The following is a 27,117-nucleotide window of genomic DNA, read 5'->3' on the forward strand; positions in this document are numbered from 1 at the left end:
CGATTGCGTGCGCACTGAATAAACCAAGATAAAGATATTTTGTAATGGCAAGAAATTTTTTAAAGTCAACAGGAAATCAATGAGTGTATTCCAAGTTTCGTTTGAATCAACAAAAGCTCAGCTACAATATGAACTAGAGAATCCTGTAGTTATGTACCATTACAGACGTGAACGTAGCCGATAAAAACTGGTTCAGTCTTAATATGAAAGTGGATTGGACCGATACGCTCTCTTAACACTATGACACTAAATTATCGCTAGAATTTATCATACATGTAGATGAAGAACGATAGCTAAGTTTTGCATCATTTAAAGGAACCTCTAAAAACTTGGCATTCAAACTCCCTCATTTATGCAAAACGAATCAGTAAACAAGCTACCTGAAGACCTTGTCACACCTGATGTGAGTAATACCCATAACCCTTACAGAACTGTAAAAATGCAAATAGTAATAAACAGATTTAAGAGAAATAGTAACATACTATAAACAGGTTTAAGAGAAATAGTAACATACTATAAATAGGGTTAAGAGAAATAGTAACATACTATAAATAGGTTTAAGAGAAATAGTAACATACTATAAATAGGTTTAAGAGAAATAGTAACATACTATAAATAGGTTTAAGAGAAATAGTAACATACTATAAATAGGTTTAAGAGAAATAGTAACATACTATAAATAGGTTTAAGAGAAATAATAACATACTATAAACAGGTTTAAGAGAAATAGTAACATACTATAAATAGGGTTAAGAGAAATAGTAACATACTATAAATAGGTTTAAGAGAAATAGTAACATACTATAAATAGGGTTAAGAGAAATAGTAACATACCGTAAACAGGTTTAAGAGAAATAGTAATATACTATAAACAGGGATAAGAGAAATAGTAACATACTATGAATAGGCGTTTGAGAACTATGACAAACCCAATGATAGCCATCTTGTGAAAAGAGACAACTGTTAGCAGGGTTGTGTGAATAGTAGTTTGACAGCATGTCTGCTGACCCAGAGCAGTGAACTCTGTATGATGAACATGAATCAGGTGTGGATGAGTAGATAGGATAAAGCAACATCTTGATAGCATTTTTTAAATATAGCCTCACTGTTAGTATTTACAAACATGGATGTCTGATCAATATTGACCAGAAAGAAAAAAGGGAGAGCGTGTGGCAATGCTGATGTGACTAAAAACTTTAAAAGTCTGTGTGCATACGCAAACAGTTTAGGGTCAAGTGAACATGGATGCATGTCGTCAACCTATCAACTGAATAGATTATGCATACAAAAAACAAGTATCAAAGTGATTAATGACGATGATTGGAGGATTTTTAGAAAGCATTTGATGACACATCTTCAAAGAGTCGGTCGGCTCATGAAGGCCCTTAAAATACTGATAACTGATATGAGTGTCTTCTGTTCTGCTGTAGCGGTGTTCATCAGTGAAGACCTTTCAACTGGCAAATTCTGTATGGTGTTTTTATTAACAACAGAACTTTACGGGTAACCTCAATTCAGTTCAGCTAGATATAGAATGGGTTTTTAAGGAAAGGAAGGTTTGAAAAAGCAAATTTTAAACAGAAATCTGCCTTGAATAAATGAAAACAAATTTTAAGAAAGAATTTCACACATACATACTCAGAGCAGCTCCATGTAAGGAATAACTGAACACACACTATAGAGTGAATTATATAAAGTATGTTTTGCTATATAGGTTAGAGGTTGGCTGATAACGATTACAGAATAACTACTCACTTTACCAAAGAAGGCTGCTGAGGCTCGACTACTGGCAGACTTCCAGATAACTTCTGCAACTCGACAACCTACAAAAGCAAGTGACATACGGTCAAACCTCAACATATGATCACCTCAATATATTAATCTTCTAGCACTTAATAGCTAAGGCTCTATATAACACCCATTTTGTGAGTACACAACTCCGATTAGACAAGATGTTGTCTGCCCAAAATTGTTTACAGGGAATACTGCTGTCACCCTTACAAATAAGAAACTAAATAAGAGCTTAGAAACTAATTAATCAGAACAGATTTAGACAATTATTAGACGAATGATAATTAGACGGAACAATAATTAGATGAACGATTATTAGACGAACGATTATTAGACGAACGATTATTAGACGAACGGTTATTGGATGAACGATTATTGGACGAACGATTATTGGTCGAACGATTATTAGACGAACGATTATTAGACGAGCGATTATTAAACATACGATTATTAGACGAACGATTATTAGACGAACGATTATTAGACGAACGGTTATTGGATGAACGATTATTGGTCGAACAATTATTAGACGAACGATTATTAGACGAACGATTATTAGACGAGCGATTATTAAACATACGATTATTGAACGAATGATTATTGGACGAATGATTATTAGACGAACAATTATTGGACGAACGATTATTGGACGAACGATTATTAGTCGAACGATTATTAGACGAACGATTATTAGACGAACGATTATTAGACGAACGATTATTAAACGAACGATTATTAGACGAACGATTATTAGACGAACGATTATTAGACGAACGATTATTAGGCGAACGATTATTAAACATACGATTATTAGACGAACGATTATTGGAAGAATGATTATTGGACGAACGATTATTAGATGAACGATTATTAGACGAATGATTATTAGACGAACAATTATTGAATGAACGATTATTAGACGAACGATTATTAGATGAACGATTATTAGACGAATGATTATTAGACGAACAATTATTGAATGAACGACTAGTCCGAAACGTAGGTTCATGAGTAAATCTATTCAACACTCCAGACCTTACGATTATTGGACGAACGATTATTGGACAAACGATTATTATTATTGTCAGTCTATCTTTATGATGAGAAAGCCTCATATAATTTACTTGCTTATAACATGATAACTTAGCATGAGTGAAAAGTATAACAAAGTTAAATCTCTGACTTGATGCATGAATTTGTTTGAGTGACACTTTCACAAGCTCGATACATAAAGACACAAGATAATAAAACATCAAATACTTATAAAAGATGTCATTCATTTAGCCTTGCTAGTTGAAACATGTATGGGATTTTCTCGATAACCGTATTTTCCATCTGCTTGTTTTCCATTCAATTATCAAGTTATAAGGAATTGACTTTTTCCACAATCCATTTATATAATATATGCTTCCAAAATATAGCAAATGGAGAGACAAATTACCTTTATTTGAAGCAAATCATGATCTCTCTGCAGTTGTTCATAATCCCTGAAAGTAGAGTGAACAGATGCAATAGGTAAACATTTCACAGTGACACTCCTAAAAGGAATTTAGCCTTAGAGCCAAAGATTCAGTAATGTTTGCTTTTCACGTTATACAACCGATTGGTTGAAATGACTGCGTAGTGAGTTTATAAATTATTATTACAAAAAAATTAAAACAATGATTTCAGTTGTAATTTGGCATTTGGCCACAACTATTAGTATTTTTTCAAAAAGGAGAACACAATTCCAAAGTTCTTTTAAATTCATGGTGTAGTCATTGAACCTTTATTATGTTAGTCATGCGGCCTTTCTAATGAAGTAAACAAAGGAAATTGCTGTCTTTATAATATTGGTCAGCTTTGTCCAAAACGTTCATAATTATTCGTCATTATCATTTGTTTATTGTATGTAAATAGTTCATATCCGTAAACTGTAATGCAACACTTTGAAAATGATTTTGAAATTATTGAAATTACACCTAAAGTAGACGCTCCTAGTATCTAAACCTTCTGTTATTACGGTCTAACGGATTAAGCAATCTACATGTATTTTACTGTTCGTATAATTAGAAATTCCCATAACGTAAACGTTGCCAGAATGGATTCTTTATATAGTTCAAGTGTCTACTGTATAGAATTTGATAAGAACCTTTCAGACAAAACTAGCAGAAGTATTAGCGATGTCACTCACACATTGTGCACATCTTCAAGAAAGTATGAATACGCAATAGCTAAGGAAATGTATATCTCTATCCATTTACGATTACTAGAGATCTAGAATGTTCTATTACATTAAGGTCTATAGACAAACACACCTCTGAGTTATCATACCCTTGACCTTCTCACTCAGCTCTGTCCTGAGCTTAGAGTTCTTTTGCTGCAGATCCTTATTTTCCGACTGCAAAGATCCTACCTCTTTGTTTAGAGAGTCATACCGAAGGTCAGCCTAAAGTAACAATCGATGACAAGTGATACAAAACTTCTTTAAATGTGCAAACATTTTAGGCCTAAGGCTAAAGTAAGGCTAAAAAGTGATGTAGTACTGTCTATCTATGTACATGCTTATATATCTATTAGTATGCAGGTAAAAATAGATCATTACAATGATGGTTAACCTATATCCATGTTGTGTCTTTTTTACAAAAAATCAATAGATATGTCAGCATTGATAAGAATTTAATGAGTATCATAGCATAGCAATTCTCTAAGAATGTTTATCTTCCAAAAACTTTCATCATAAGCACCAGTCAAAGTTGTTGGTGGTCCATGTCAGCATAATAAGGTCAGAATAAGAAGAATCAGAATAATCGAATAATAATCACTTATCAGAATAATAAAGTGACATATCAGAATAATAAAGTGACATATCAGAATAATAAAGTGACACATCAGAATAATAAAGTTACACATCAGAATAATAAAGTGACATATCAGAATAATAAAGTGACACATAAGAATAATAAAGTGACATATCAGAATAATAAAGTGACACATCAGAATAATAAAGTGACATATCAGAATAATAAAGTGACATATCAGAATGATACAGTGACACATCGGAATAATAAAGTGACATATCAGAATAATAAAGTGACACATCAGAATAATAAAGTCTCCGATCATAATAATAGGTACCATGTTTTGATAAAAAGGCAATTATTTAATCTTTCTGAAATCAATTTTTAGTTTCACTTGCTACTGTCTGTTCAAACTAGCTGCAGCGTTGACGATAAAGCCATGAGGGTGTAGAAGAAAAATTCTTGCCGAAATTGTTCTTCGAACTTGCCTGCCAGCATAACAGCTAATTCAAAAATTTGATATCTACAACTTTGTGTTCACCTCATCTCGCCAAAAAAGATTGAATTGTTACGCCGTATTTCGTCTTGCTTAACTCACTTGATTAGAGCTAAGGCTAGCATGTAATTAGTATTTTCCCGCGTGAAGGTTTTCTCCAGAATTGGTTCACTCAACTGAAAACTCGTATTACTTATTTGCTTGTTGCACCAAAATATAAAAATTCACCACAGTAAAGTCAATAGTAAATGACAATTAATTAACAAATGTGTGTAAGTAGGCTATGAAAATGGTCACTGACCCTCTGGGCATCTCTCTCCTGATCTGCATTCAGCTGAGCAAGTACCTGCTTATGCCTATCACTTATACTGCGAATCTCCTGCTCATGCTCTGCAGAATATAAACACATTAGAATCAAAGCTGAGACCTTCCAGTTCTGAGCTGAGTACTGTATTCACACAAGACAGGCAAGATTTTCAGATGATAGCATAAATATAACGACTGCAATTCTTGAATGATGAAAAATTTATAAAATAAACAGCTACGATTATCGATAAACCTCAACAAACGCTGATTGAATGATGTCTGGTTTAGATTAACAATGAAGTAGATAAGATTCCACAGAATGTGAATAATACAGCCTCCACTTACGATTTTCCAACTCTTTTATTCTTGAGTTTAATTTAGCAATCCTTTCCGAATGCTCTCTGGTTGAGCGCTCCATCTCTAGCTTTATGACATCATAACCCTCTCTGTCTTCCAGCTGACCTTTCAGCAGCTCTACCTTTTTACTGCAGAGGATATAATCATTATCAGCGCATGCTTTTAGCAGCTTCTTATCTATGTATAAACTTACCGTGTCATACAATTTCATAATATTATATATATACTGTATATACATTTAGTAATTTATGTATATACATTTAGTAATATATGCATATAAATCAAGTAATAGATGTTGTCACTCTTCTAATATAATCTAGTCTTGTTATAAAAACAAATAAATTTATGACAGTAGAAAGCTGAAATATAGAGGAGTGCAAAGCTATTAAAGTCATAAAGACCCTCATGTTTAATACTTTCTGAGCAGAAAATATGAATCGCAAGCATTTCCCATGGCTGACAATCGTTGAAATCACACACGCCTCTCTAGAGTGCATGTGTATAAACAAAACTGGAGAAAATCCCACACATCTCAGCATATGACTGTAATTATTCAAATACTCACACTGCACTCTGTTCCCGTAACTCTGTTTCCCTTTTCTCTGATTGCAACGCTGTCAACTGCTCTTTCAGCCCGTTCATCTCCTCCATCAATTCCACATGCTTCTAACAAATAATTCAATATAAACCCACCATGTACAGTGACTCATCTACAGCCTACAGGGAGGCGGTATAGTGGTGAGTGTACATAGAGCTGTGCGATATGACACCACAAGCCAAAACAACATATTGGCACTATGAGCTATCTACATATATCGATCAGAATTGAAACTTTGGAGTTATGCTCTCTCGGTATAGAGTATTGTGACATTTCACTAAAAACCGAAATACAAGGGCGATAATCGTTTTCAAACACAAAAAATTAGGAGTTGTCTTTTCTCTATAACTTTATTTAGAAACTTTTATGAAACTTTTTTTCTACATCGCAGGTCCGTTTCTAGAAGATTCCCAAAGAAAAAGGAAATCCGCAGGCTGCAAATAAGTTTTTAGGAACTAGTGCTATGCCGATATTGAGTCACGAAAGCCGGCGATAATCGATTTTGGTTTTGCCAATTAAACACAGATATTTATCGTCTTGACATGATATCGAAAACGTGGATATACCCGATTACAGAATCGACCTACAAAACGCCTCAAAATGAAATCGTCCCACACAAAATTGACACCTATCGTGCAATATCGTTTTATCGTGCAGCACTAGGTGTACAAGCTTAAAGCAATGGCTAACTATGCTTGTTGTTTATCACAAACCATCAGTTGAAAGTTTGACTTTAAATGTATTGAAAGCTGATCTTTCTTAAGTAGGCATTTAACGATGATTTAACAGCTACGGCAGAAATTATATTATAAATTGCACAGCATGTCAGAAATACAAATTAATTTCCTCCGACAAAACAAAAATTAATAGAAGAGCAAGCCATGCCATGTACTTACTAAAAGTAATGTACAATACTTTACTGCCAGCTGATTACTTCTGATGTACTCTGTCTCGTATGACGTTATATTAGAGTAATAAAAGACACACAAAGTCAATAACTGCTGTTTGATAAGCTTATCGCTACGATTAATAAATACATTTGATTACATCCATTTTATAGCCTTTCACTACCTGACTTCTTACTAGGAAAGTTTACGATTCTCAAATATCACAGAAAACTCTGTAATGCTGGTTCCAGATCAGTGAGCATCGCTAGCGATATTTACCCCTACTGTAAATATATCTAGACAGGCCTCAGTTGAAACAACGCTGATAGGTTATGGTAAGTTTACTTCAACTCCTTACCATGCATTTAAAGGACTATTTGTAAACACATTTCTTCGACGAGATTGCAAACAGTCCACAAGGACTGAGTTAAGAATCTGTAAGCGTGTGAATAACCGATAATCACTGACAGAAATGGCGATTTTTTGAGGAAAAAAGTTAGACAAAGAAAAACCAACCTGTTGATCCAGTGAGAGAGCATTGCTTAACTGAGAATGCTTTTCCTGCCAACTGGTTGCAGACGACTGCAACTCCTCCTGGCGCTTTAACCATTCTTCTTGAACCTATTGAGCACTTACTTAATGAAGACAACAGAAAGTTGAGAGCACATTTGTCAAACTACCAAAGCTTCGTTTGATTCTTTTTACGGTAGACTCTCTTATAACATAAATTTTTAGTTAAAATCAAGAATTTATATAAACTTTTTGCTTCATTATTATCCTAACCTTTAACCCTGGCTTCTGTCAGTTGGATGAACAGACAGACAGTATGATAACAGGCTCTTATTATAGTAATGATATATTTCTCCTTTACTTTATTTTAGACAAAATTTTTTCCTATGCAGCACAAGCATGTGGTATACAGATATGTTGTATAAAAAAATGAGAAAAAACTGATTTCAATTCCCACCAAAGGTATGCGCTCAACTTAACGGAAAAGCACCGTAATAATGGACCGTAAATCGAGTAAAAATGATATGTAAACAAGAAAACTTGTCAATACAATTCAATCATATACTATATATATATAATCATATACGGTTACACCCGCTATTGTACAGTCATTAAATTAAAAACTTAAGTTTTTTGCCTTTTTGAAGAGCCTAAAGGGTGAGTTTGGAATGATCTTGGATCGGATTAGGCAATTTACATGTATTTCACTGTTCATATAACGAAATCCCTATAATGTAAATGCTCTCGGAACGGGTTATGAACATCGTAGAAGCATCTACTGTATTACCTTCATACACGACTACATAGTAAATACACGTAGCTGGGAATCATAATCTGATTGACTTATAACCATCTTGTGGTGGGGGTAAAACTATCCTTCACATAGCCAAAGGATCTCTGACTTTAAAAAACTGTAGTTTAAAAGAGCCTAATCAAGGAAAACCATCTTAAATAATAAACTTTTATATAATTTTTTAATCACAAATATGTTTAAACGAGTAAAGAGTACAAGAGCTGAAAGCTAAATAGCCTCCAACTAGATTATTGCCCGTGTCAGTCGTTATGACAGTTAGTATTCTCTCCCTCTAAGGAAAGGATGATACATAACGAGACCATTATCCTCTCTGCACAACAACGCGCAGTAGCTACATGTAACTGTCTTTAATAATGCAGTTATGTGCTGAAAACACATTATTATTGGTTGTCTAACCTTGCACTAGGATCGTTGAACAGAGAGAACTGAAACGCCTTTCTCAAGGATTTCTCACACCCAATAATCAAGTTTGTGTAATGCAAGCATAGCTTATTTCATAGTAGAGATCTACCAAAATGAAACATCATAGACCAGTTTTTAGCATTATGCATGTGAGCCATTGAAGAATCTCTACTTACAACCGCATGCTGTTTGCGTAGCTGATCCAATTCCTCCACATCTCTTTTTAAGCTTAAAACAGTCTCTTCCCTCTACAGGAAAAGTGAGATAAGACGACTCCTGGCATTGAACACAAATACTAAGCAACAGTAGATAGCAGGTTATTTCTCCACCTAACCTTAACTACTAGAAAACAAAAGCCCTTATACCTAAGTTAACATACTATGATATGTATTCCAGGTAGCAAATTTTCACTAGTAGTTACGACGTGAGCCGTGTTTAGCAAAAACCAAATAACACAGCTGACGAGCAAGATGAGAGGGAGAGAGATGGTCATGAACAAGGAAATGAGTGAGACTGAAATACAGCTTTGTTTTCGACAAGTACAGTACTAGCTTGTGGCTACTAACTGTGCTAACCAGTAGCTTTGTAGGAGGCAAGCATTCAATTTTAAGTTCCATGTTCAATTGGCCACAGGCACTAGTATTAACATCAAGGTCATCTTTAGTGGTCAGTACTTTTAAGGAAGACAAGCTCTGTTTGCTTTTGACAATTTTAATAATATCATCAACATTAGTAAAATGCTCAGCTCCGAGCTTGTTTTTGATGCATCATTTCTTCTTTGTCTGTCTTCTACTACGCAAACAAAGAAGAAACCAAAAGATTCGCAAACTGCTGATGTTTCACAAATCCTTAAACTTGCCATAAGTACGCAGAGCTTGTCTTCCTTAAAAGTATTGACCACACAAGATGAACTTTGATGTTATCACAAGTGCTTATAGTGCTTGCTACTTATAGCCTCATTATATGGTTTCTAGCCACAAGCTAGTACTTGTCGAAGACAAAACAGTATCCCAAATATTATATCTGAGGCTCCATGATACACAACACAACAATAGTGTGATAACTACTCAACTTGAAGCTGCATACATAGCAGTAATAGGAAAATAATTCACTTTGACTAAAAACTTTATGTCTACAAGAAGCAACAAACATTTTTACCTCGACTTGCTTGGCAGCGAGCCGTTCATTCTCATCCATGATAACTTTGAGTTTCTGTGTCACATCATCATACATGCTACAGCCAGATGAATGCACGCATTACAGTAGATCATGAGCATTACAATTTCATGTGCACTATCCTGACTCAAATAAACACTACAGTAATTCAAGTGCATTACAATTGCATATGCACTACACTGACTCAAATACACACTACAGTAATTTGAACACGTAATTTCAGATGCATTACACTGACTCAAATACGCACTACCGCAATTTGAACACATAATCTCAGATGGACTACACCGACTCAAATACACACTCCAGTAGTTTAAATGAATTACAATTGCATATGCACTATATTGGCTCACATGTAATCTAGTGCTTAGTGCTATATTTGCATTAATGCATTTATTCACCATTACTACAGCTTTGGTAACGGTACTGTCCTATGATCTGTCAACATGCTGACTTTTAAAAATGCAAATTGGTGCATCAGTGCTATAGCAAGCAGCTATAAACTCTTTGAACAAACTTACGACTTCTTCACCATTCCACCTTCAGCCCTGCAATAGACGAGAGACAAGTGCTAGCTCTCCTCATTTATGAGAGACACTAACTTCATCTATTTATTCAAATGCTGGTAATTATAAGTGTATTGTGTGTTATAGCTAAAGCATACAACAGGTATCATTACAATGCTATATAGCACAAGTGCTATATAGCATCTACATGTATATCACTGTAAAGCTATATTGACACCCTTATCACCATGGTGCTATATAGCACAAGCTTAATTATAAAAGTTATATAGTTTCAATATCACTACAATGCTAGTCTACGTGACAGAAGTATGACTATAATTACTAAATCACTATAGTTCTTCGTGACGGCATTTCCAATTCTATCGCGACATTCTTAGACCGCAATGCAAGGACATACTTCCAATTTATGTTTTTACACAGCTTGATCTAGCTGTAGCATAAAACAACACATACTGACAGACGAATGTATTACAAAAACTGAGAATTTTGGAAATGTAATAGAATTATCGGATGAATATTTTATGTTGTTGAAGAAACGTGCTTCTAAATTAATGTATCACTGATATTTAAATATTAGGTGCTGCGAGGAGTCATCATGCACTGTCAGGGAACTTACTCAGCCATCTTGTTGTTCAGAGCTTTCAGATCTTCGAGCTCATCCTTAAGGTCACCGGTTGCTGCCTCAAGCTGTCGGTAAACACAAGCGTGTAGCGATAGGAGATGGTTGAAAAAAGAATGAAACTAATTAATTGTTTCTCAGTGAATAAAACAGAATTTAAAACTAAAAAAATGCCATTATAAAGAGTGTAAATACCTCATCTTTTTCTTGTCGCACCTTTACAAGCTCTTCCTCAAGCTTCTCTTTCTCTCTGTGAAGAAGAAATCAACACAATAATACAACAATAATAAAAAAATCAATTCACAGGCAGTAGCAACATTTTTTTTATTATGATTGGAGCTCACAGTTCACATCTTCGGTGATATAGTGTAACCGAATAGTGGTAAGGCAGTTAAAATAGAAAACAAGAAAAAATTACATATAATTTGTTTCTTCGGCATGCAGATTAAAGTAATCTGTTACATATTCCATTGCAACAGCTTTGAATGAAAAATAATAACTTGGAATATAAATAAGGAGTCATATCAGTTCTGAGTTATGAAACAAATTTATGAAGGGTTCAGGTACAAAAATAGGAATGGATGTGAAACAAACTGCTCGAATTATATCCGGTCAACCAATTAAATCCAAATTACATTATACACAGATCAACAAATAGAGCCCAAATGTAATATTGGAACCAAATAAAACATTAGTCGAAAAACGAAAGTAACATACCTGATAATTTAAACATATCGCAACAGCTAACCAATGAGTGTAACATCCCACAACAATCAACCAATAAGTGTAGCATCCCACAACAATCAACCAATAAGTGTAACATCCCACAACAGTCAACCAATAAGTGTACCAGGCCACAACAGACAACCAATGAGTGTAACGTACCACAATAGACAACCAATGAGAGTAATATACCACAACAGTCAACCAATGAGTGTAACATCCCACAACAGACAAATGATGAGTGTAACAGACCACAACAGACAACAATTAAGTGTAACAGACCACAACAGTCAACCAATAACTGTACCAGACCACAACAATCAACCAATAACTGTATCAGACCACGGCAGTCAACCAATAAGTGTAACACCCCACAACAGACAACCAATGAAAGTAACATACCACAACAGTCAACCAATAAGTGTAACATACCGAGTGAGGGACGCTTCCTTTGATTCACTATCAAGCAGACGAGCGGATACCAAATCTAGTTCAGCTCCCAGCTTCTATAAACAGACATTTCACACATAAGTCAGCAAATTCCTTAGACACCTTCCCTCACAGTTGAGACCAGGTTCTTTTTCTATTGACATCCTTTAACAAGTACTTTTCAGTAATAACTAAATATCTTACCTGAAACTCAGAAGAACTAGCTGCTGAAAAAGAAGTCTGCAAACCAAAGTCAATGGTAGCTGGTTTATTCTCTTCCCCACCAGGTCTACGCTCAGTGTTGCGTTCAGCTAGGCTCTCTATAGCCGAGTTTGGTTTAATCAAATCTTCCAATGATAAGCCACTAACGCTCCCATCCTCATTGTCTAGAGAGAGAGTCTTTACAAAGTTTGGAGGTGCTGCCGCTTGCTCAACGCTGTCATCATCCGACCACACACTCTCCTCGCTGACCAGTGGAGATAAAACTGGATTATTTCTAGGAGATTCTGTTGCTTCAACCAAGGCAGAAGCTGTCAATTGAGGGAGTGCAGCGGGAACTGCCTTTTCTTCCCAGTCTCCGTCTGCACCTTCTTCCCTTACTGCGATAGAATGCGTAACAGACAGATCCTCTTTAGCGTCGTGTTGGGCCAAAGGTAGAGTTCCCGTGCCTTCACCATCGGCTTCAGACCACTCGGATTCTGAGTCTGAGTGACTCGCAACTTGTGGAACTTTAGCTCTGACATCATATGTAGAACTCAAAGAGAGTTCTGTCTCTTTCATCTTTTCAACATCATAGGTGGCATTCAAAGAGAGTTCTGTCTCTTTTATCTTTTTAATATCGTATGTAGAATTCAGAGGGAGTTCTGTTTCAGCTACTTTACTGTTTTCAGCACCAACATCGTCAGATAAAACTGAGACTTTGGGTTCAGGTGCTGAAGATGAAGTGACAGCACTATCAGCTTGAGCTCCAGGTTTATGACCAGTTTCTTCATCAGTCCACGAGTCAGAGAGCTCGCTAACTAAATCAGGAGAGACCGGTGGTTTAGCGATGGCCATTTCTCTTGGGTGGGATTCATCTTCTTGGTCAGACCACGGCGAGTTACTATTTTCATCCCCCTCTTTCACCTAGCAAATATTTGAAACACTTGGAACATAGACAAGGTCAATAGTAGAAATAGAGCCAGCGGCAGAGATGACAGTTTATATTAAGAATGGCAGAATGATAAATAAAGATGAATGAATAAAGATATACTAAATAGAAAAACAAAATAAATAAAAAATTGAAGTTTAAACGCTCTTTATTCTGTGACACTCCATTGTACAAACCACCTGTAATCCATACATGTAACACAAACAAATTTATGATTAGACTAACGATTTACGCAATTTATATGCGAAAAAGACTGCCAATTTCAATAACGGCGTTGACAACTGATATAAGCATTATGATAGATAATGTGAGTACACGAAGCTTACGGTTTGTGGAGTTGGCTTCACTTGCTCAGATACCTACAACACAAACATGTAAAAGTGTAGGTACACATAAGCAAAATATGCACACCTTAGATACAGTGGCTCGATTAAAGCTACAATATACAAATATCATATGATATACACAAAAGTACACTCACTATACATATCACATACTATCATGCATACACTACAATACAAACACAATGATACAAACAACAGTACACACCCTAGAGTAAAAACCATACAGTACAAGCAACAATACAAAATTACAGTACACAACACCACATACATAGTTTAGTGCATATACTACAATAGACACACGCGCAATAGAGTCATAAAGTACAGTAAAGACAATATACAGTACAGTAAACACAGTATAGTACACACAGTACATACAGTACACACAGTATACTCAATACAGCACTCATTAAAGTACACATAGTAGAATACACCCTCTACAGTAGTACACTTACTAAATAATATTAGCATAGAAGAGCACCAAACTGTAAAGTGGAAACATAAAAGGTAAGTCACAAAAAAGAGATGAGTTTATTGGCTTGATAACGATACTATGGAGCTGGAGTTGGCAGTGAATACAGAGAAAGGAATACAGAGAGAGGAATACAGAGAGAGGAATACAAAGAGAGGAATACAGAGAGAGGAATACAGAGAGAGGAATACCGAGAGAGGAATACCGAGAGAGGAATACCGAGAGAGGAATACAGAGAGAGGAATACAGAGAGAGGAATACAGAGAGAGGAATGCAGAGAGAGGAATACAGAGAGAGGAATACAGAGAGAGGAATACAGAGAGAGGAATACAGAGAGAGGAATACAGAGAGAGGAATACAGAGAGAGGAATACCGAGAGAGGAATACAGAGAGAGGAATACCGAGAGAGGAATACAGAGAGAGGAATACCGAGAGAGGAATACCGAGAGAGGAATACCGAGAGAGGAATACAGAGAGAGGAACACAGAGAAAGACGATGGGGATATTATTAGAGTCACTTATGGGGATATTATTAGAGACTTTGCTAGACTGTTGTGAGAAATGATGTCACTTTTGGGGATATTATTAGAGACTTTGCTAGACTTGTGAGAAATGATGTCACTTATGGGGATATTATTAGAGACTCTGCTAGACAGTTGTGAGAAATTTTAAAAAGGTTTATATTAACAATAATTTAAAACTACAGTTCTTTAAAAAAACTGGCCTCACAACTCCTTAATACAACTTGGCAACATGAACTTAATGTTTAAAATGAAGCAAGGATAACTCACTTGGATTCGACTACGTGGCTACTTGGGATGACATTTAAATGCCAGTAAATAGAAGCGAGTCACTATTTACATTTAAATAACAGAGGATCAAATGAAGTCATTTTTAAAATGGAAAGTAAAAGCAATCTTTTGGGAACTGAGCCTATTTATAGATTGAATAGCTTTGACAAAATCCTGGAGCATGCAACTATCATTCCTTTTCATGAGGACACGCCGCAGTAATATGACTATAATGCGAGTACACCACTGTAAACAGCAGACATGGCTCCGCAAGCATGTTAAATCGAACAGTTACATAAAGTATATGCTGCTATAAGACAAGAATGTCTCAGCAAACAGCAAAGATGACCACAATGCACCACAGCTTATTAAACAACTACATGTATATATGACTATAATACAATATTGTCATACAATATAATCATACGAGATAACAATTCTATATGATTACTAGGAGAATGCCCGGTGTTGCATGAGTAATAAAACTTTTTTGCACAGAAACTTTATTTTTAATCAACATTTACTATTCTAACTTAAATGAAGGTGTTTGTTCATTTCTGAGTGCTATATATTAGAAATATATAGCACTCAGATATATAGCAGTGATATGCTTCGCTTCAGAACTGCACCAAACTTTGTTTGTAAAGGGTGAAAGTGAGTGTGTAAGGCTCATGTATAGTCTTTACTATTAAGTAAAACAGATGGAGGAGATTTCTGTATTTTAAACCGAATGACGATAGGTCATGTCTTGCATACCGAGTGAACTTAACAATCCACAACAGCTATACAGCAGAGAGTACCAATTAAATAAACTAGCTAGGGTTTTTGCTAGAGAGTTTGCTATTAGCTTAGCATACACAAATAATTTTTGATGGCTGTATAAATGGAGAATTCCCTTACTTGAGGCATAAGTAATCCTCAAATATATATAGCAGAAAATATTACTCTCGTACACTGACACAATTTCATCGCAGGGACATATATGCTAAACAGCAGAAGATGAAAACAATGTTGACCAGCCTATCGTTTCGATACAGTGTTCGTAAACAAAAATAATTAAGAGTTTTAAAGAAAGTATAAGGAAATGAGAGACTTGAGATGACAGTGTGCATAGCTTTTAAAACGCAATCAGATACATCGAGAAGTTCAGATTTATTATTTGCAGAGGGAACAACTACTAGGCTAACTAGTATAAGTTTAATTAAGTTTATGCTAGATGCACATATATTTATGGCCTTTTGGGAAATCTGGGTACACATTTCTCTTTTAGTACACTGGCAGTCTTGTGCACCATTAAAGATTGGCACATGTAATAAGTATGTCTACAATTATTCCCTAATATGGCATGGTGGCGTTGCGGTTAGGACACCTGTCTACCAAACTAGTGTATATAAGTTCAATTCCAGTGCGAGGCAGTTTTTTGCGTCGATAACTTTATCGCTATAGCTGGACATACGACCAACAAACATTTAGATTTATATAAATAATATAATCACATAATAATATAATCACATAATAATATAATCACATAATAATATAATCACATAATAATATAATCACATAATAATATAATCACATAATAATATAATCACATAATAATATAATCACATAATAATATAATCACATAATAATATAATCACATAATAATATAATCACATAATAATATAATCATAGGAAAATTAAACCAATACAAGCGCATCACGTGTGAGACCGTATAATGAAGACAGCTTAGGAAACTCACAGTGGGTACAGAACTTGTAGGTTTCCTGGTAGGACTCGGAAGAACATCCGAAGTATCTCCCCAAGAACTTTCTTCACTCTGTAATTTAGGTCAGAGCTTCATAACTTGACTAGAGTATTTTCTATTCAGTACCCAATAAAAACTTGAGCTGCCATTCAAGTCATGAGAAACAATTTGTCTCTGAAGAATCTAGTACACGGACAAGGCTGTTAGAAAACAATGTTAATAGTGGTCATACTCTAGCTGATAATCTATGGACATGTAACAGTAGTGTCTACGACAACTACTACATACACTAGCTGATAATCTATAGACATGTAGCAGTAGTGTATACGATAACTACTATCACTTCCTTTTTAGGTTTTGCATGTCACTGTCTCACTTTATTCAATCTGGCAACTTCCAAAGCAAAATTTGCTGTTTTAGTATAAATTCCTTCAAAACTTTCAACCCTATATACCCACACCATGCGTGTATCTTTCAAGTAATTCATCGTTCTTTTATTGTAAGCATCGCCTACTCTTGTCTGATGAACACAATAATCCACTAATCTACCACTAATCTACCAAAGAACAAGAAACAGAAGAAAACCTTAAGAGATTCCCACAAACTTACTGATGAAGATGACACACTCAGACCCTTCTTTCTGCGCTCCTCCCTTTCTTGGTTGTGTTTTAGCTAGAAAGCGGCAAACAGTTACAAACACATTAGACTGGGTTGAGTCGAAATAGAAACAGAAACCACCTATTATAAAGCAGAGCAAAAGGGAAAACATATGACACACTTGAGAGCTACAAAAGAAAGAAGAAAGGAGCTACCTTACTAGTATTTTTAACTAGTATCAAAAAGTTCTGGATTTTCTTGTATTATAAATAAACCTGTAATTAATTAATCCAATTAAAACAACCCTATATATGAGATGTTTAGTTTATTTGTAAGTGTGCATAGGAACAATTAAAACTGATATGAAAACACAACAATCTTTATTTTAATGATATAAAGATAGAATATTCTAGCACCATAAAAAGCCAATCTGAATCTGTTTAAATTACGGTAACCGGTTTAAATTTTCCTGTATTGAACGTAAAAAGCATGTAAGTAGAATAATTCAAACACACAAAGCAGTTGGAAAAACAGAAATCTATCATTATTTATAACAGGAAACCATTTTGACATACACTTCACTGTTGGGTTAGAGCCCGTAAGGAGAGGCCATAATTACCACAGGATGGGAGCAACACACCAGCACAATCAGAAATATAAATAATGTTCAATACCTTCTTTTTGAATGTCAATTCACTTTCACTGGAGACACTCTCATCATCTGAATCATGGTCTGACTCGGAGTGCAGCTCCTTAACCAAGTAGATGCAACAGATAGTAAAATAAAGGTATTTTAGAACAAATAAACAGAGGTCTAGTCTTGGCATACAGCCAGAGACTACTAGTGCAGAGCTTATCATATACAAAAATACAGCCATTATACAGAAAATGTATCAAACTGCTGCGTCTCGCTAGATAAAATTATTACTGAGACTGAGTATTACCTTAATAAGATTATGTGCATCTGCATTGACATTATGCACGGCTTTAGAAGGATTACATGGTTACATACAATGATATTAGCAAGGTCACAGGTCATGGTAGTAGGAATACGTGTGACTCTATTAAAACTAAATGTTTTATTAATATGACTACATGCGATCATAGTAGGAACACACACGGCTAGTAAAATTACATGTTTTATCAGTAGGACTACATGCGATCATAGTAGGAGTATACATTGCTAGTAAAATTACATGCCTTATTAGTAGAACTCTATGTGATCTTGGTTAGGAGTACATGTGATCCTTAAACAATTGTGTGCAATGCTAGTAAACATTACATATGACCATGGTGGGATTACATATGACCATGGTAGGATTACATATGACCATAGTAGGATTAAATATGACCATAGTAGGATAACATATGACCATGGTAGGATTACATATGACCATGGTAGGATTACATATGAGCATAGGAGGATAACATATGACCATGATAAGATTACATATGGCCATGGTTAGATTACATATGACCATAGTAGGATTACATATGACCATAGTAGAATAATATATGACCATAGTAGGATTACATATGACCATAGTAGGATTACATATGACCATGGTAGGATTACATATGATCATAGTAGGATAACATATGACCATGGTAAGATTACATATGACCATGGCTAGATTACATATGACCATAGCAGGATTACATATGACCATAGTAGGATAACATATGACCATAGTAGGATTACATATGACCATAGTAAGATTACATATGACCATAGTAAGATTACATATGACCATAGTAGGATTACATATGACCATAGTAGGATTACATATGACCATAGAAGGATTACATATGACCATAAAAGGATTATATATGACCATGGTAGGATTACATATGACTATGGTAGGATTGCCTGCGTCATTAGTAAGTTTATATGACATTAGTAAGATGATATGAATTTGGAAGATTGGAGCTAAATAATCTTTTGAGCTAGGCAGAAATGCAGTCATCGCAGTAAAACTTCAGAAACTTGCTTACATCATTAAACAGTTTTGTAATTGACAACTTTTGTTGAAGACTGAATAGGTATGTTATAGTAGTCAGATTCAATAGACACGATCGCAAACGTTTACAAAAACCTCAAAATCTTGGTTTTCGCTTAGAAGTTGATGAGTAGGAGTGAAAGATAGAGCTTGCTCGGCAAGGTAGAACCAGATAAATGGTATCGTAAATTCGTGGTCAAGCAATCTGCTATAACAATGTTAAGACGTTGACGATAACTGAGAAGAGGATTGATTATAAGTCAGACACTTCTTGCTTGCAAAGCAATAATAAATTAGTATATGCAAGGAAGTTAGACGGTCCACCACCATTAGATATAAGTTATACCCAAGATCCCTAGAAACCAAGCATAGATATATTAGAGCGACAAGATATGTAGAGACATGCAAGCGGGTTTTACCTTCATGTTTAGTGGTTCAAAAAGCGAGTCGAGTGATGACCTTCCCGACCAAGGTTCACACTCACTCAGTTTAAATATCTAGTAAGAAGGCTATGTTGAGTTAGCAATGTTCATGCATAAATAGACAACTCTAAAATAACAATATTTAGAATCGGAGATGGGATAAGAAATTGGCATAAGTTAATTAGAGAGAATCAAATTACTAAATGTAATGATTAGACAAATACTTGATTGGTTTCCCAACTAACATAATCAAGAGACCAGTCATAGTCTAGTGGCCTAGATGCCCGACCTGAAATCAAAAGAATGGGGTTCAATTCCCAAAAAAGGTGAAAAGTGGTGACATGAATAACATCCAACCTTGGGCATGTCTCCAGCTGGTCGGGTGCCCTTGCAACTAGACTCACACATGTTCAACCAAAATCACAGGACCACTGCTTTCGCAACGTGCTTGCTTTTGCTTGCAACGTGCAAAGCCTTTGCTTACAGATAACTAAGCAGACATACTCAACCTTCATGCTATCGCTCACACATAAACAAGAACATGCAACTAAGACAGTGCGTTCAACTCACAGCGTTAGTAGGTGGCTGGCTCGTCGCCTGCTTACTAGCCTCCTTCTGGGCTTTTAGACTCTCCATCATGGCCACAACACTATCTACAAAGCAGATCTCATTGCTTTTGTATCACATTCCCATAGTTGAACAGATTTTGACAGAATCTTTTAGACAAATGTCTGTAATCAGGCATTACAGATGTCTTATGTTTAAATTGCATCTATGAAAATTCATGTGTTAAAAGAAATATCTATGTTGTGATACTAAGGTTGGAAGCCCAATTATTGTCCATTAGATTTCTAAACCTAATACTTGAAAAGACAATCTAAAAAGATGATAAATGCATTTGCTTTTAGACCTGCTCTACTCTAGAAACCGTCCAAGAAGCCTAATTCAATAACTGCGTGATTGTGTATCAAGGCTTAGTACTTAAAAGCTCTAGAAATGTGAGCCAGAGGCATTTGCCTAAAGACAATAGAGCAGGCATTCCGCTACCGTTTCAAAGCAATTGTGTAAGAATGAATAAAACGCATATTTACATTAAGATCAATGTTTGTGTTGATTTTGGCATTAAATCAGCTCGGGCTCAAATTGCTCGGCAAGAACATGGTTAAGCACAAGGGATTGGGTGTCAAAGATCAACAATAGAACAGGTGCATGAAGAGTAGTTAATACATGCAGACGTCTGCTACGGCTAGTCATTGGTTTTACTTGAACATTCGGGATAAGAAAGAAAACATGTGAATCAGCACAGAGAATACATCTGGTTACCAAAAATAAAATTCAGTATCCTGTTAACCAAATAATCTCATTTAAGCAGCTCTTCAATATGGTAACAGATGTGTAACAACGACATTTGGAGATTTATAAATATAATGTGTATAGGTTTGTACTGTTTTCATAAACTAAAACTGCAAATTAAAAAATAATTCATAAGTCATTATTATTGTTATTAATGTTATTATTATTATCAAAGTTAGTAAGTCTGAATATAAGTGCTATACCTTCAGCCTCAACCTCACGAGTGGAGCGGCTAGTGGATGACTGTTGAGAAGATATTGGTCGCCTTGGAGATGCTGAACTAACAGATGCAGAATTAACAACATCTGCAAGAGTTGGCGGACCTCGCCTAGGTGAACGAACATATCCTGTTGCACCAGCATAATCACCACTTCCCACCTCCGAGGCAGTGCTCAAACGATTACGTCTACCTGCACCAAAAAATTTGTAAGTTGTCAAAGGCTAAAAATTGTAGAACCTATAGATATTTGCTAAGTTTGCATCTTTAGTTTAGCCTACTTTAAAACCCTGAGCTAACAACAATAAATATTGCACACCTGCCACTTTCATGAGAAAATTTTGTTCCAGCATCTATGCATGTTGATGAAATAAATATAGTTGATCTTCCCTGTTATTGTAGCTCACCTTGATCTTCAAGCCTCCGTGCGTCCTCTCCCTTTAATGATTCTGCTTGTGATACGCTGTCACCATCACTCTTATCTTTCTTTTTTGATTTTTTACCAATAGATTTGATGGCTTTAAATCCTTTTTTGAACATAGCTTGAAATTGCAAGTTTAGTTATGTTGAAGTTTTAGCAACACCATCCATCTTTGGACATACCACTAAAAATTAAGTAAAACAAGTAAACTTTTATTAAAATTTAGTTTGCAGATTAACAGTTTAGCTCTATAAATTGTTTAGCAGTAAAAAAGCATAGAACTATTAAAAGCACTACATCAAAACTTCACAAAATTAGTTTAATCTGAAACAAATCTAATTTTTTTGACATGGCTTGATATTATTTAAAATGGTTTGAAAGCTTAAAACATGAAGCATTAATCACGTGTTTAAAACCGAATACATTCAACCAGATGATAGCTCACTGCTAAGCTAAATCGATACCAAATGTTTTTCTTAATTATCACGAGTTTGATATTAATGTTTAATTAAACTTTCTTAATGTCGATCAAGTTATGCCGCAGGCCTGCCAACCCAAGAATGGGGCAATGCGTGAGATTTGGTTTTGGGGCAATTGATGTATCAATGATAGTATATATAAAATTGTGGAAATTGGGGCAAAAATCTCACGCATTTCTCACGCATTTTCATTTTTTCTTTGGGGTGATTGCGTGAGTCTCACGCCCAATGCGTGAGAGTTGGCAGGTATGTTATGCCGATACGAAACTTCGTTTTGTACCAAATCCTGTTGAGTCGAGTAGGACTTGCATGCATATATGGCGGACGAAAAGCTGACACACAAAACATGTAAAATCGATATATAGCATAACTTCAAAAATAATTTATTATCACGTAAATATATCAAAGTAATACTATAAAGTAAAAAAATTGACATAATAGAAAACTTACCGACACTAAAACTTATCTCCTCGGGTACAAGCATTTCAAACATACGTTAGTGTCTGGCAACTCAACGCTCTAAGCCAAGAGCAAACACAGCATGCAAATTATGCATACACTACGACACTGGAGTTTTGTATGTTTGCGCTAAGTTCAAGTGAGAACTGCTTTTTAGCGAATCCGCTCAAACTTAGCGTGGAGTGAAATGTTATAGTGCGGTGCCATGGAATGGACGCTGAACAAGCGCGGAGAGACTTTTTGGTACGATGTTATTTACATAATGAGTTGCCTTCTCTTTTTTAGGGTGGCGTAAGTGCTATTACAGCTATTGTTGTGGAAGTCAGCGCTGACTAGCCACTAGCAAGTGGGTTCTGCGAAAAAGTTGTCTTATACCGAATGAGTAATAGCTCTCATGCACAACTGTAATTGTTGCAAACAAAGTGTCTGGTGAATAATGGCTTTTATTCACACAAGCTCTATAAACATGAAAAGGTGTAACAATTAGAACAATTCACTACAATCAAGCGTAATGCTGAAATGAGTTAAATAATAAATACTCAAAACAGTTACACTTGTAAATGTAAGAATGTTAAGCAATATATATGTTACCAAAGATATACAAAGCTGCACAAAGTTAATGTTACCGCTGTTCTTAATGCAGATTAAGAACGTAACTCTCAGTCTTTAGTTCAGTCGTTTGTACTCTGTATCGCTAGCTCTGTGCTCTATGTTTTTCCGTCTTAACACTGAAGCACCATTGCTTATATAGCAAGGGCTGAGTGTTAATCAACGGGCTTTCCACGCAAGCTGGCTTTTAAATTATAGGGCTAATCTGAGAATAGCTGAATGCTTATGGCAATTAAAACAACTCAGCTTAGTAAATCCATCACATTCTCCACCCCTAGATGCAGTGCCGGTATTTTAATATTGGCTCACAAGCGTCGATAAAGGATGGATTAGGGATTCAGCTACAATGTTGACAACCCTGTTGTAACCTTAGGTTACAATGCTTAGTTATCCTAATAATACAGCTGGTTCGAGTGAGTTGAATGTTTTGAGTGATGGTTGATGCTATAGCAAGGCTCGAGACCGTAGATAAAGGCATCCGAGACTCCCCAAGTGAGTTTCCAAACTTGGTGTCATCGGACATACCAATATCTTCTTTTAAGGCCTCGAAGCTCAATATAACACATGATCCTTCAACCAGGGAGGTTTTCTCAAGGCTCGCCTTGGCCGTTCAGGAAGCGGAACTTGTTCTTCCCAGGACATGTTGAGATCATCAAAATGCTGATCGAGTGCAGCATCTGGTGATGCTGGATTCTCTTCAGGCCCGATATGCTCTTCTATATCACTGGGAAAATCATTCCTTGACTGGTCAACATCCGAGCTGGTCCTTGGGCTTCTCAGTTGTCCAGCTGGATCAGATGCCGGCGTGAACAGCTTGAGACGGCATTCATTGATGGTTCCTTGACCAGCAACTTTATAAGTGCCGTTGTCAAAGACCTTCTTTACAATGAATGGCCCATTAAACTTTGGTAGTAATTTTGGGTGAATCCCTTTACGTCTCTGTTTGTTTTGCACTAACACCAGATCTCCTTTGAAGATTGCATCCTCCTGTTCAGGTAATCTAGGAGGTAGCATTTGTTGAGTGCGAATCAACTGGTAAGCAGTATCTAACTGGTCTTGCATATGGGAGGCGTATTCACTTCGTGTAGTCTCATCGACATCATGTGTCCCACCTATTAGCTGGTCAGGTAGCCTACATTCCCGTCCTAGCATCAAATAGTTTGCAGTTTCTTCTGTTGCTGCATGTGGGGTTGCCCTAAAGGCCCTCATGATCTGTGGTAGCACGATGTCCCAGTTTTCTTGCGCTTCCATCTGACTAAGTAGAAGACAGCGAAGGGAATCGCCCAAGGTTCTATTTCCACGTTCCACCACCTCGTTAGATTGGGGATGATAGGCAGTTGTCCGAGTTTTAGTGATTCTCCACATGGCGCAAAGTTCTGCCATAAGGTCACCTTCGAACTGTGTTCCTCGGTCACTATGGAGCTCTTCGGGTAATCCGAAGTAGCAAAAGATGCGGCTATCTAAAGCTTCAGCAATTATAGGAGCTGTAGCATCAGGTAGAGGTACAGCATCCTGCCAACGGGTGAAATGATCTGTCAACACTAAAATCCATCTGTTTCCTCGAGGGGTCAAAGGCAGCGGTCCAACTAAGTCAATCGCAACCTTTTGCCAAGGACGGCCAACCCAGAGAGGTCTATGACTTGAAGAATGATGCAACCCTCCAGACTTCGCTCGCTGGCATATTTCGCAGCTGTTCACTATACGTCGAACATCAGACATCATTCCAGGCCAGTACCATGTCAGTCTAAGTCTCCGGAGGGTCCTCATTATCCCGGCATGAGAAAGGGTATGCGCGTTCCACACCACCTGCTTCCGCATGTTCATAGGACAAAGTGTCACCTCCCGAGATCTTTTCCCAACAAGTATACGAGTTACCAGCACATGATCCTCTCTTATTCGCATTAAAGAGAGCATGGTGCTAAGCTTTCGTAATTCTGTACTGCCAAGGTTGACTATAGCTGGATCCAGAGATTGTTGATTCTTGACAGCATTGTAGATAGTCGCAATATCACTTGGGAGCAACTGAGCCTGACACAGTTCATCAGAGCTAGGTGTATCCGACTGTGGTGTTGGTGAAGGTTGGTTGCGACCCTCTTGTTGATTAGAAGAATAATCTAAAGTTGTCTGCTTCTCATCATTCAGGGAGTCATCACTAGTGCTGGAATCTTCTACCATGCAACAACCATCACCGTTAGTTACGATTAGGCTGGCAGCTTGTGAGGACTCTGGTCCACTCCTAGCTGATGCTTTACAGTCTGTACCAACCACTTCATGAATGCGGTTTTCATCCAATAAGTCATCGGCACACTCTTGTGCAATCAACTTCTCTCCAGCAATCCTAGTACACACAGGGTTTTCATTTTGTGCCCGCTTTGATAGTTCATGTTGAATTTGGCCCATGCTTGGTCCTCCACATTGTTTGGTGACTCTGTCGCATTTGGTGCAGTCGTGGCATGGCCTCCTTGATAACCCATCAGCGTTCCCATGTTTGCTCCCTGGTCGATGCTCTATGGCAAAGGTGAATTCGCTCAAGATCTCTAACCATCTTGCAACTTGGGCAGAAGGCGTAGTCCTCCTGCATAACCATAAAAGTGAAGCATGATCAGTACGAATTTTGAACTCTTTACCATACAAATATGGACGAAAATGAGCAACAGCTTTAACAACAGCTAACAGTTCTCTTCTAGTCACACAATAGTTTTGCTGAGCACGTGACAAAGCACGACTATAATAGGATATTACCCGTTCCTGGCCATCTTGGATTTGAGACAAAACTGCACCAACCCCATTAAGAGAAGCATCTGTGTCCAGGATATAATCAAGGGCTGGGTTTGAATAACCCAGAACTGGGGCCGTCAGTAGCGACTGCTTCAGTATGTTAAAAGCTGCATGGCACTCCTCAGTCCATTCGAACTTGGCTGTTTTACTGGTTAGCTTTGTCAGTGGTCTGGCTTTGTTGGCAAAGTCCTGGACATACTGATGATAGTAACCAACAGTCCCAAGAAAAGATTGTAGCTCGGTCACATTCTTCGGAGATGGCCAAGTAGCAACAGCAGATATTTTCTTTGGATCAGTTGCTACACCATTACTACTAACTATATGTCCCAAATATGCCACTTCTTCTTGAAAGAGATGGCATTTGGATGGCTTAAGCTTGAGCTTGGCCGATCGAAGCCGAGATAGGACCTCTTCAAGGTTGAGGTAATGTTCTTCGAAGCTGTTACCCATGACTATAACATCGTCTAGATATAGCAGCAAAGTCTTCCAATGCAGTCCATGTAACACTTGCTCCATCATTCGTTGAAATGTTGCCGGAGCTGCCGTCAAACCAAATGGCAAGACTTTCCATCTCCACAGGCCTTCTCTAGTGCAAAATGCCGACTTATCTTTAGCATCTTCATCTAGTGGAATTTGCCAATAGCCGCTCATGAGATCCAGTGTAGAGAAGAGTTTGCTGCCAGCCAAGGCCTCCAGACTTTCATCTATACGAGGTAAGGGGTGAGCATCATGAACTGTAATAGCATTTAATCTGCGATAGTCAATGCAAAACCTCCAGCTGCCATCTTTCTTTTTCATGAGTACAACAGGAGAGCTCCATGCTCCATATGCAGGCTCAATAAGACCTTGCTTTGATAACTCGTGAA

General features: G+C 36.7%; 2 protein-coding genes across 2 annotated transcripts; one reads left to right on the plus strand and one right to left on the minus strand.

The window, feature by feature from the left end:
- Nucleotides 1-376: 376 nt before the first annotated feature.
- On the minus strand, nt 377-13,471 carry LOC137387781 (myosin-11-like). The gene is made up of 14 exons (XM_068074296.1): nt 12,620-13,471; nt 12,419-12,492; nt 11,459-11,513; nt 11,261-11,331; nt 10,639-10,665; nt 10,100-10,175; nt 7,732-7,836; nt 6,296-6,396; nt 5,719-5,858; nt 5,369-5,457; nt 4,089-4,219; nt 3,233-3,278; nt 1,756-1,823; nt 377-431 (listed from the first exon to the last, which is right to left on the minus strand). Exons 1-14 carry the CDS (start codon nt 13,469-13,471, stop codon nt 377-379), a joined length of 1,890 nt encoding a protein of 629 aa, XP_067930397.1.
- Nucleotides 13,472-14,459: 988 nt separating this feature from the next.
- On the plus strand, nt 14,460-14,936 carry LOC137387793 (octapeptide-repeat protein T2-like). The gene has a single exon (XM_068074305.1). The coding sequence runs from the start codon at nt 14,460-14,462 to the stop codon at nt 14,934-14,936; it is 477 nt and encodes a 158-aa protein (XP_067930406.1).
- The last annotated feature ends 12,181 nt before the right edge of the window (nt 14,937-27,117 follow it).

The sequence above is a fragment of the Watersipora subatra genome, chromosome 1 (genome assembly GCF_963576615.1).
Source record: "Watersipora subatra chromosome 1, tzWatSuba1.1, whole genome shotgun sequence".
Classification (NCBI taxonomy): Eukaryota; Metazoa; Bryozoa; class Gymnolaemata; order Cheilostomatida; family Watersiporidae; genus Watersipora; species Watersipora subatra.